General features: G+C 38.1%; 1 protein-coding gene across 9 annotated transcripts in view; it reads right to left on the reverse strand.

Moving 5' to 3' along the window:
- SIK3 (SIK family kinase 3) overlaps positions 1-12,806 on the reverse strand; it is a 280,765-nt gene that overhangs the window by 130,975 nt on the left and 136,984 nt on the right. For all 9 annotated transcript variants that reach the window (XM_053672225.1, XM_053672217.1, XM_053672227.1 and 6 more), the window contains exon 3: positions 10,615-10,678. In XM_053672225.1, coding sequence (XP_053528200.1) covers positions 10,615-10,678 — 64 coding nt within the window. The remainder of the gene's footprint in view (positions 1-10,614; positions 10,679-12,806) is intronic.

Here is a 12,806-nt window from a genome sequence, read left to right on the forward strand (position 1 = left end):
GAGAAACAGTTTTGGTATATCCACAGTTACCCTCAGATCACTGGATCATCACGGTTTGGGTCCTGCTCTCCCTAGTCCTTTCTTTCCTTGACCACACCCTACTGGTAATCTCCAATAATTGCTGGCTGGCTTCTCTACTGTTTTCAACAATGCCCTGGGGCATAAACGGTTCTATAAACAATCCAAACAAAGTCTGGTTCCTCTGAAGCAACAGTGCCTGAGATCAGTGTTTGATTTCTGTTCTACAATAGTAAGGCTCTTGTGTTTATTCCCTGGTTCTCTCCTACACACTATGTGGCCTACATTTTAGCTTATTTCTTAAATCTCCTCTGAAATGCCTTTTTACCACAACCTCCCATGTTCCTGTGAGGGTCTTCAGGCTTGAACTGCATTCTCTATAACAAATAAACTCAGTTTCTATGGAAAGAAATTAGAAGCTATTTTACAGTCTTAATTTTCTACGCAAACCTCTAAGCCAGGGCTCTGAAGCTAGATGTGGGGGCAACTGAGTGACACTCCCACTCTAGGAGCTGAGTTCAGTGGAGGGACAGGGTATGCAGTCTGAGAATGTCTCAGCTTACCTTTCTTATGATGGAACTACCAACTTACAACTTGAGAAAAGAATGAACTAGACCCCAGTATTTTAACCTACCACACCTAAACTCCACAGGTGGGGGCTGAGTGGAACAAGGGAGTCCTCACTCTTCAATTGCACTCCCCCAGGACATAGCAGCAGCAACAGGTAGCTGAGGGAAGAATGAGAAATGTTGATATCCTGTTCCTCCAGGAAAAAAAACTGTTAAGTCTAGGCTGGAGGGGTGGGAATGGAGAGACTATATTTGAACTAGAGGAGTCTTAAATTGCATCACTATTTTGCTAAGCTGGCAAGAGGAAAAAAAGGAAGCAGTTAAAAAAACCCAGAACCTCTTCTGTTTACTGAACTTTTATAGATGTTCTTGAATAAATGTTCATTTACTGTTCACCTTATGAACATTTCCAGAGATTTTAAATGGCTGGGTTTGGGTTTTTTAAAACACATTTTTACCAGGAAACACATAAGTTCCTCATGCTATCAGCCAGAAGGCAATCTGCCATTTGTTCTCAAAAACAAGCTAAAGGAAGCAAAGTGGTAGGGCTCTATATATGCTGCCTCATTTAACCTTCACAACTGCGAGATAAATACTATGGACCTTACTTTTACAAAAAAATGTTATTCTCATAATCATTTAGTAATTTGCTATAAATAAAGCAACAAAAGGAAGCTAAGATCTGATTCAAAAGTTGGTCTAATTGCCTTCAAAACTCATGTCCTTGATTAAGCCCATCCTTTCATCTTTGATACAGACATTTTTTTAAACATCAGAGTTTAAACATCGTGAGACAGTTATATCTCTATTGCAGTGACAATAATTCCTCAAGGTAGTAATTTTATTCATCTAAATCTTTTGAAAATAAAACTATGAGAAGTACTATCCCATTTCCTTATGCCTTGAGCTACATTGTCACAAGAATCTGTGACCAGAGGATCATTATCTTTTCCGTACTTTTAAAATCTATTTTCCTCATGACCCACATATATGCTGTCTACGAGAGACTCAATTCAGAACAAAAGACCTTAACAGGCTGAAGGTGAAGGGTTAGAAAAAAATATTCTAAGAAAATGGTCAAGGCAAAAAAAGGTAGGGTAGCAATACTCTGTCAGACAAAATAGATTTCCAAACAAAAGTGATAAAAAGAGATGGAGAAGAACACTTCATCATACTCAACCATAGAGTCTATCAAAAAATATAAACATTATAAACATATACGCCCCTAACATAGGAGCACAAAAGTATGTAAGGAAAATCTTGGATGACTTCAAGAATGATACAGACAGCAACATACTAATTATAGTAGGGACTGCAACACCCAACTGACAACAAAGGACAGATCTTCCAAGCAAAGAATCAACAAGGATATTGTGGAAGTGAAAAGCACTCTAGATCAAATGGGCTTAACTGATATATAAAATCTTTCACCTCCAAGCAGCAAAATATACATTCTTTTCAAATATACATGGGATATTTTCAAAGAGAGACCACATGACAGAACACAAAACAAGCCTCAAAAAATTTAAGAAAACTACTTCCGCCAAGATGGAGGCAGAGGTGGAAATACCTGGCATCTGTGCACAACCAAATGTAACAACAACAAAGTTTTAACAACAATAAATGCAACCGAACCACACAGAAAATCGACAATATGGACTCCGAAAACAACGAAATGCTCAGCTAAACTGGTAAGAGGGGCGAAGCCAACAGCAGAGCGGGTTGGCCAAAAAGATCCCCCACCGGGTGGTGCACAAGCAGCCGAAAGCACGGATCCCAGGTGTAGCCTAGCTATGGGCGGACACAGGGAAGAGGCGAGGCTGGCTGTCTGCAGTGGGTGGAGCATTCGCGTGCAGATACACCAGTGAAGAGGTGAGCATTGAGACTGCACAGTGCAAGGCAGCGACATCGCACATTTCCACTCGGATACTTAGGCCAGGGCGAGCAGTGGGATGGACTGGGCTAGCAGAGAGGACCGCCATTGCTCCATCTCTGACCCCGCCCCCACATACAGTGTCACAAACCAGCGACCTGGGTGGCCCCGCCCTGGTAAACAACTAAGACTCCGCTCCTCATACTTAACGGGCGAAAACAGATGAAAAATAGCTCAAGAACAACTCAGAGCCCCAGAGCCGATAAATCTAAGCGATGAAGAAATAACCAAAATTTTAGATGCACAGTTCAAAACACTGGTGATCAGGATGCTCACAGAACTGGTTGATTTTAGTCACAAATTAGAGGAACATATGAAGGCTAAACTAATTGAAATGAAGGGAAATGCACAGGAAACCAACAGTAATGGAAAGGAGACTGGGACTCAAATCAAGGGAGTAGACCAGAAGGAAGGAAAAAATGACCAAACAGAAAAGAATGAACAAACAAGAATTCAAAAACATGAGGAGAGGCTTAGGAACCTCCAGGACATCTTTAAACGTTCCAACATTCGAAATTATAGGGGTACCAGAAGGGGAACAGGAACAGTCACAAGTGGAAACCTTATTTGAACAAATAATAAAAGAGAACTTCCCCATTCCGGCAAAGGAAATAGACTTCCAGGAAATCCAGGAAGCTCAGAGAGTGCCAAAGAAGTTGGACCCAAGAAGGAACACACCAAGGCACATCATCATTACATTACCCAAGATTAAAATGAAGGAGAGAATCCTAGAAGCAGCAAGAGCTAAGGGGACTGTCACCTACAAAGGAGTTCCCATCAGACTGTCAGCTGATTTCTCAAAAGAGACCTGACAGGCAAGAAGGGGCTGGAAAGAAGTATTCCAAGTCATGAAAACCAAAGACCTACAACCAAGATTGCTCTACCCAGCAAAGTTTTCATTTAGAATGGAAGGACAGATAAAGTGCTTCTCAGATAAGACCAAATTCAAGGAGTTCATCATCACCAAGCCCTTATTATATGAAATGTTAAAGGGACTTACCTGAGAAAAAGAAGATAAAAAAAGATGAAGAGTGAAAGGACAGAAAACTCACAGTTATCAACAACCACACCTAAAACAAAAGCAAATTAAGAGGACAGCTAGATCAGGAGTGAACCATAGAAATGAAGATCACGTGGAGGATTAACAAGATTAACAGGGGAGTGGGAGAAGAAGAAGGGGGGAGAAGGTACAGAAAATGAGTAGCATAGACAGTAGATAGAAAATAGATAGGAGGGAGGGTAAGAATAGTAGGGGAAATACAGAATCTAAAGAACTTGAGACACGTGTTCATGAACTAAAGGGGGGGAATGGGGGGGTAGGGTGTGCAGGGTAGAGGGGAAAGGAGGGGGGAATAGAACAAATGTAATGGCATAATCAATAAAAAAATGTTTTAAAAAAATTTAAGAAAACTTAAATCACATCAACTATTTTCTCAGATCACCATGGATTAAAACTAGAAACCAATTTATGGGGAAAAAAAGCTCAAAAACAGTCAAATTCATGGAGACTGAATAACATGTTATTAAACAATAAAATTAAGGTAGAAATCAAAAAGTTTTTGGATACAAATGAAAATGAACACACAACAGCCTGAAACCTATGGGACACAGCAAAGGCAGTCCTGAGAAGAAAGATCATTACAATAGAGGCCTACTTAAAAAAGATTAAAAAAAATTCAAATAAACAACCTAAACCTACATCTACAGAAATGCAGGAACAACAGCAATGGCCAGAGCTAGTAGAAGGATAGAAATAATCAAGATCAGAGCAGAATTAAATGACATTGAGACTAAAAGAATATTTCAAGAAATCAATAAATCCAGGAGCTGGTTCTTTGAAAAGATAAACAAAACACACAAACTTTTAACCAGACTCATCAAGAAAAAGAAAGACGATCCAAGTAAATAAAATAAACAAAACACACAAACTTTTAACCAGACTCATCAAGAAAGACGATCCAAGTAAATAAAATCAGAAATGAAAGAGGACAAATTACAACTGATGCCACAGAAACACAAAGGATTGTAAGAAAGTATTATGAACAACTATATGCCACAAAACTTGAAAACCTGGGGGAAATGGACAAATTTCTAGAAACATAATTCTTCAAAATGGAGTCAAGAAGCAAAAGCCTGAAAGGACTGATAACAGCTAATGAAATTGAAGCAGTAATCAAAAAACTCTCAGCACACAAATGCCCTGGACCAGATGGCTTAACAGGAAAATGTTACCAAACATTCAGGGAAGAGCTAATCTCAACTCTTCTCACACTATTCCAAAAAACCAAATAAGAGGTAAGACACCCAAACTCTTTTTATGAGGTAAACATCATCCCAAACCCAAAGCCAGACAAAGACACAACAAAGAAAGAAAACTCCAGGTCAATATCGCTGATGAACTTAAGACACTAAAATCCTCAACAGAATACTGGCAAACTGAATCCAGCAATACATACAAAATCATACACCATGATCGAGTGGGATTTATCCGAGGCATACAAGGATGGTACAATATTCACAAATCAATAAACAGAATACATCACATAAACAAAATGAAAAGACAAAAATCATACGATCACATGCGTAAATGTAGAAAAAGCATTTGATAAAGTCCAGCACCCATTTATGATAAGAACACTCAGCAAAGTGGGGATAGAGTGTGCATACCTCAACATAATAAAGGCCATATATGAGAAACTTACAGTCAACATTATACTCAACAGGCAAAAACTAAAACCTTTCCCACCAAGATCAGGAACAAGACAGGTGTCTGCTTTCACCACTTCTACTCAACATACTATTAGAAGTTCTAGCCAAAGTAATCAGATAAGAAAAAGAAGTAAAAGACATCTAAATTGGAAAGGTGGAAGTAAAATTGTCATTGTTTACAGATGACATGACAATGTACAAAGAAAACCCTAATGATTCCACCAAGAAATTACTTGACCTAATGAGTGAATTTGGCAAAATAGCAGGATACAAAGTCAATATTCAGAAATCAAAGTCATTTTCGTACACCAACAATGAAATATCAGAAACAAATTAGAAAAACAAACACAATTACTATAGCAACAAGAAAAATAAAGTACCTTGGAATAAATTTAACCAAGGAGGTAAAAGACCTGCACTCAGAAAACTACACAACACCAAAGAAAGAAATAAGGAAGACACAAATAAATGGAAGCACATACTCATGGACTGGAGCATTAACATCATCAAAATGTCCATCATACCCAAAGCAATTTATAGATTCAACACAATCCCTATCAAAATACCAGTGACATATTTCACAGATAGAGAACAAATATTTCAAAAATTTATACGGAACCATAAATGACCCCGAATAGCCTCAGCAATTTTGAGAAAGAAGAACAAAGTAGCAGGGATCACAATACCTGATATCAAACTATATTCCAAGGCCCTGTAATCAAAACAGTCTTTTATTGGCATAAGAACAGACACATAGACCAATGGAACAGAATAGAGAGCCCAGAAATAAACCCATGTCAATATGATCAGTTAATACTTGACAAGAGGGCGGGAACATAAAATGGAGTAAAAAAGCCTCTTCAATAAATGGTGTTGGGAGATCTGGATAGGTACATTTAAAAAAATGAAACTAGATCACCAACTTATACTATACACCAAAATAAACTCAAGGTGGATAAAAGACTTAAATAGAAGTCAGGACACCATAAAAGTCCTACAGGAGCACATAGGCAGGAAAAATCCAGATATCCCATGCAGCAACATTTTCACCAGTATGTCCCCTAGGGCAAGGGATATAAAGGAAAAAATAAACAAGTGGGTCTACATCAAATTAAAAGTCTTTTCCACAGCTAAAGAAAACATCAGCAAAATGAAAAGGGAACCGACCTTATGGGAGAACATATTTGTCAATGATATCTCAGACAAGGGTTTGATTTCCAAAATATATAAAAAACTCACAGGACTCCACACCAAGAAGACAAACAATCCAACTGAAAAATGGGCGAAGGACCTGAATAGGCACTTCTTCAAGGAGGATACACAGAGGGCCCAGAGACATATGAAAGGATAGCTCAGCATCCTTTTAGCTATCAGAGAGATGCAAATTAAAACCACAATGAGATACCACTTCACACCAGTGAGAATGACCATCATAACCAAATCAACAAACAAGTGCTGGGGAGGTTATGGAGAAAAAGGAAACCCAGTGCACTGTTGGTGGGAATACAAAGAGGTGCAGCCACTGTGGAAAATAGTATAGAATTTCCTCAAAATACTATAAATGGAACTGTCTTTTGATCAAGTGATTCCACTGCTGGGATTATATCCTAAAAATCCTAAAACACCAATTCAAAAGAACCTATGAAGCCCAATATTCACAGCAGTGTTATTTACAATAGCCAAGTGCTACAAACAGCATGGGTGCCCACCATGAAAGAGTAAATTAAAAAACTGGGGTATGTTTATACAATGGAATACTACGAAACAGAAAGAAAGAAGGAAATCCCACCCTTTGGAATACCATGCATGGAACTGGAGAGTATTATACAAAGTGGAATAAGCCAGGTAGGTGGGTAAAGACAAATACCACATGATCTCCCCTTAAGTGGAACCTAATCAACAAAACAAACAAGTGAGCGAGCAAAACTGAACCAGAGACATGGAAATAAAGAATAAAATAACAGCCCTGAATGGTGTAGCTCAGTGGGTTAAGCGCAGGCCTGCAAACCAAAGGGTTACCAGTTTGATTTCCAGTCAGGGCACATGCCTAGGTTGCAGGCCAGGCCCCCAGTGAGGGGTGCAGAAGAGGCAATCACACACTGATATTTCTCACCCTCTCTGTCTCCTTTCGTGCCCCCTTTCTCTAAAAATAAATAAATAAAATATTTTTACAAAGTGACTAAAACAATGAAAAATGTTATACAAAATCTTTTAAAAAAATGACAGTAACCAGAGGTGTGGGGTAGGAAGAGGTGGTTGGGGGAGGGGAATAATGAGGGGAAGAAAAGAAAGAATGAAGTCAAGGGACAAGTATAAAGGACCATGGGGTGGGGACTAACTATGGGAATGGGCCGTGGGTACGGTAGGAGAGAGCCACAGGGGAAGACAGGCACAACCATAACTGAACAGCAATAAAAAAAAATCAGTTTTCCTAAAGGTCAAAGTAGATCAGATGTATACTCTGTTTGGTTGTTTTTTTTTTATTATTATTATGAACATTAAGATGATATGGTCTCTTTTCTCCCAAGATTAACATTGTGCAAAAAATATATATATACAACGCCAGTTTAAAATATTAATAAGAAATGATGATACTGCCCCCCAAAAGGGCTCACTCATACTTATCCTTTATCCTGAAAATTCTCTGACACAAAACTATAAGGTGTCTGGAGAAATTTTAACACCAAAAATTCCATACTCACAATTAATCCATTATTTATTTAAAAAACTGCACTTTAAAAGTGATTTCATGCTTTTAAATATTTTTCAAATTAGTAAGTGCCAATATTTTACCATCCATATTTAACCAAAACAAAACCAGAAAAAACCTACATTGGATAAATATAAATTATATAAGAGGAATGTTTCTCATAGTTATTTGCCAATAGGAAAAAATTAAAAATAAAATATGTCAATATAGATTTCAAAGTTTAGCCTTCACCTCTACTTCTCCCCATTTATCATTGCTATAAAATATTTTTTTTGACAGTTTTTACCACCTTGAAAAGTCAGCTTTTCAGGTAACAAATTCTCTTGCTTAATTCGGATGCTGTGCTATGTGTAAGAGAAAAAAAAAATAGCTACTGAATACAGAACCATCAAATTTACAAAATCATCAGGGGAAATGCTGAACACATGCAAAGTAAGAAATACAGTTATAGGGACTTCCGCCAAGATGGAGGCATAGGTGGAAACACTGTACCTCTCACAACCAAGTTTAAAGACAACAAAGTTTTAGTGAACAAAAACGCAGCCAAAACACAGAAAATCAATCTATACGAAAGTCTGACAACAACAAACTTTTCAGCCAGACCGGTAAGACGGGCAAAGCCAGCAGCGGAATGGGGTTGGGCAGGAGAGATCCACCAGAAAGACCCAGGCGCGCAACCCAGGTGCGCGACCCAGGCACGCAGGTAGCCGTGGGTGGATCCCAGGTGTGGAATAGCAGCAGGCGGACCCACTGAGGGTGCAAGGTGACAGGCTGACCGCGGTCATACATTCACGCACAGATAAACCAGCAAAGGAGCAAGCAGTCAGACAGTCCGAGCAGGCCCCAGCAACAGGAAGCAGCTGAGGGGACCACTCGTTACTGCTCCCCTTTGACCCAGCCCCCACATACAGCATCACAACCCAGCGACCTAGGCAGCCCTGCCCTGGAGAACAACTAAGCCTCCACTCCTTCTACGTAATAGGCGTGAACAGACCAAAACATTATGGCTCAAGAACTCAAAGCCCCAAAGCCCGTAATTCTAAGCAACCAAGAAATAGCCAAACTTTCATATGCACAGTTCAAAACACTGGTGATGTGGATGCTCACAGAACTGGTTGATTTCAGTCACAAATTAGAGGAACAAATGAAGGATAAACTAACTGAAATGAAGCAAAATACGCAGGAAACCAATAGTGGTGGAAAGGAAACTGGGACTCAAATGAAGGGAGTATACCAGAAGGAAGGAAAAAATGACCAAATAGAAAAGGATGAAGAAACAAGAATTCAAAAAAAGGAGAGGCTTAGGAACCTCCAGGACATCTTTAAATGCTCCAATATCCGAATTATAGAGCTACCAGAAGGGGAAGAGAAAGAGTGACAAGTGGAAAACTTATCTGAACAAATAATAAAGGAGAACTTCCCCAATCTGGCAAAGGAAATAGACTTCCAGGAAATCCAGGAAGCTCAGAGAGTCCCAAAGAAGTTGGACCCAAGAAGGAGCACACCAAGGAACATCATAATTACATTAGCTAAGATTAAAATGAAGGAGAGAATCCTAGAAGCAGCAAGAGATAAGGGGACAGCCACCTACATAGGAGTTCCCATCAGTCAGCAGATTTCTCAAAAGAAACCTTACAGGCAAGAAGGGGCTGGAAAGAAGTATTCCACCTCATAAAATCCAAAGACCTACATCCAAGATTGCTCTATCCAGCAAAGCTTCCATTTAGAATGGAAGGGCAGATAAAGTGCTTCTCAGATAAGATCAAATTCAAAGAGTTCATCATCACCAAGTCCTTGTTATATGAAATGTTAAAGGGACTTATCTTAAGAAAAAGAAAAAAAATATGAACGGTGAAAGGACAGCAAACTCACAGTTATTAACAACCACACCTAAAATAAAAGCAAATTAAGAGGACAGCTAGATCAGGAGCAGAACCATAGAAATGGAGATCACATGGAGGGTTAGCAACAGGGGAGTGGGAGAAGGAGAAGGGGGGAGAAGGTACAGAAAATAAGTAGCATAGACAGTAGGTAGAAAATAGATAGGGGAGAGGGCAAGAATAGTAGGGGAAATATAGAATCTAAAGAACTTGAGACATGTGGTCATAAAGGGGGGGGAATGGTGGGGGAGGGGGCGTGCAGGGGGGAGGGGAATGAAGGGGGAATAGAACAACTGTTAATGGCACAATCAATAAAATATATTGAAAAAAGAAAAGAAAAGAAAAAGAAAAAAAGAAATACAGTTATGTTTTATATTTAAACAAAGTTTAAAGAACAGATTAGGTGAGAATGCTTGCTTTAAGTGGCTCTCTCGCACAACTGAACCCCACCCCACACACACACTGTGGGAGTCCTGGCACACTTAGTAACCCCAGTTAGAATCTGGCAATAGGAAAAGACCATCGGTTACATGTTCGCAAGGAATGTTTGTTCCTGGATATCTTTAATCTCAACTGTCAACATCTGATTGAAATAAAGAAAGCATCTTTGTTAAGGAAATGGAGATGGTGAAGAGAAATAGGTGAAGGAAAAATAATTAGAATTACTCTGTTGATAGAAAATGACAGCACTCAAGGACAGCATCAAGTGACAGCTGCTCAAAGTCATTAAACGCTGTTTTAGGTTTGCCACAGTGTGCTCAATAACTGATTAAAGAATGCAGTAAATATACTTACCAAATATTTCCCCTCCGCTAGCATATTCTGTCACCAGATAAATCATCCGTTCTGTCTCCATAACCTGGTGCAAAGGCAGGAAAGTCATAGTGACACAAATGACATTATAGGATGAGAAGCTAATGACTCTTCCTTTGTCATCTGAAATATTAATAATCACTACTGCTTAAAGGAAACTTAAATCACTGGTGGGAATGGACAGATATAAATGTTATTAAGAAAGGGGAAAAACAGGTATTCCTCCAAGTTCTTAAAAGTAGAAATATTTACTACTTGAGAAAGACAGTCCTTTTGTTTCATGAGGCCTCTGTAATCTCTTAAATAAAACTGAGAAGCAAAGAAGTGGACAAGAACTCAAAAGTTGAAATTTAACACTGGTCATTTGAAACTCAAAATGTTTCCACCCAAACCTAACAAACCAAAAAACACCTTAGGGAAAAAAATGGGATTCATTCAAAAACTGCACAGAAATGACATATGGCCCTGCTTTTTTTAAAAGTAGAAATAACTTTCCACTACCTATTTATCAAAACTGGGGACAATAATGTAAATATTCAACACTTCAAGTAATGTAAACTACTCATTGCTTATTTTGTCTTGGTCTCTATTTTCCTCGTATATATTTATATATGGTTTTAATATATTTATATATTTAACATATTATTATAATTATACAAACATGTAATATATTATATAATTATATATATATTTTGCTAATATTTAGTACCTTTTAAATTAGTTGTAGTGTGTTGTCAGTCCTTCCTTCCTTTTAACCTTTTTCATTAAATATTTTTAAAGTAATATATGAGTATATACACTCGTTGTAAACATTTTAAATACCTGTTGTATAATCAAAGACCAAAGGCTTTCCTCTTCTCAACCCCTGCATTTTATTCCCTAGAGGAAACACTGTTAGTAACTTATATCATTCTACAGAAATGCTGTCCAATAGAAATATGAGCCTTACATACAATTTAACTTTTCTAGTGATCAAATTAAAAAGCTTTTTATAAAGGAGAAATTAAGCCCTGGCTGGTGTAGCTCAGTGGATTGAGCACAGGCCTGCGAACCAGAGGATCGCGGTTCAATTCCCAGTCAGGGCATATTCCTGGGTTGCAGACCAGTTCCCTGCAGGCCAGTTCCCAGCAGGGGATGCATGAAAGGCAACCATACATTGATGTTTCTCTTCCTCTCTCCTTCCCTTCCCTTCCCTTCTAAAGATAAATAAAATCTTAAAAATAAATAAATAAATAAAGGAGAAATTAATTCTAACATATTTACCCTAATATGTTGAAAATCATTTCAAAAACTTTTTAAAACTGTAAACTGCTTCAGTTTTTACATTCAAATTAATTTAAATAAAATTACAAATTCATTTCTGCCCTGGATGGTGTGGCTCAGTGGATTGAGTGCCGACATGACAACCAAAGGGTGGCCAGTTCAAATGCCAGTCAGGGCATGTTCCTGGGTTGTAGGCCAGGTCCCCAGGTAGGGGTGTGTGAGAGGCTATGGATTGCTGTCTCTCACACATCAATGTTTCTCTCTTGCTCTCTCTACTTCCTTACACCTCTCTCTAAACAGAAAAAAATAAAATCCTTACCAAAAATAAAATTCATTTCCTCATTTGTTCTAGCCACATTTTGATACTCAATAGCCATGTGTGGCAAGCAGCTATCATATTGAGGCATTCTAGACTTTAACTATACTTCACGGTTAATTATTTTGTTAAATTATTTCCCAGTTACTTTATCTTTGACAATTTATGTATTAGTACCATATAACAGTATTATGCATTACATTATAAAATATTTACTTCTTTTTCAATGGTCTCATGATACTCCACTGTGTAAATGCACATCAACTTAATTTTCTAATCTAATAACTGTCATTCTTTTTTCGCTTTAATTTTTAAAAACCGTATATATACTGGTGGTAGCTCACTACTTGTTATAGGTATTATTTGTAAGCAATCTCTATATAACAAAAAAGAAGGTCTCTAAATACATGTAGGTACTTAGAAAAAAAGAAAAAAATGTCACATTGTATATGTATGCCTTTTCACCCCAGGCTTTTTACTGACAGCACCTGTTCTTTTATTGTTACTTTTCAAGAGCTCACCTATATTTGGCTCACTCTATAAACCTAAGGAGACTGAAGCTTTGGCAAATGACCCAAAAACTAATTTGATACTT

This window comes from Artibeus jamaicensis, unplaced genomic scaffold (assembly GCF_021234435.1).
Source record: "Artibeus jamaicensis isolate MK-2021 breed Jamaican fruit bat unplaced genomic scaffold, CSHL_Jam_final contig_196, whole genome shotgun sequence".
NCBI lineage: Eukaryota > Metazoa > Chordata > Mammalia > Chiroptera > Phyllostomidae > Artibeus > Artibeus jamaicensis.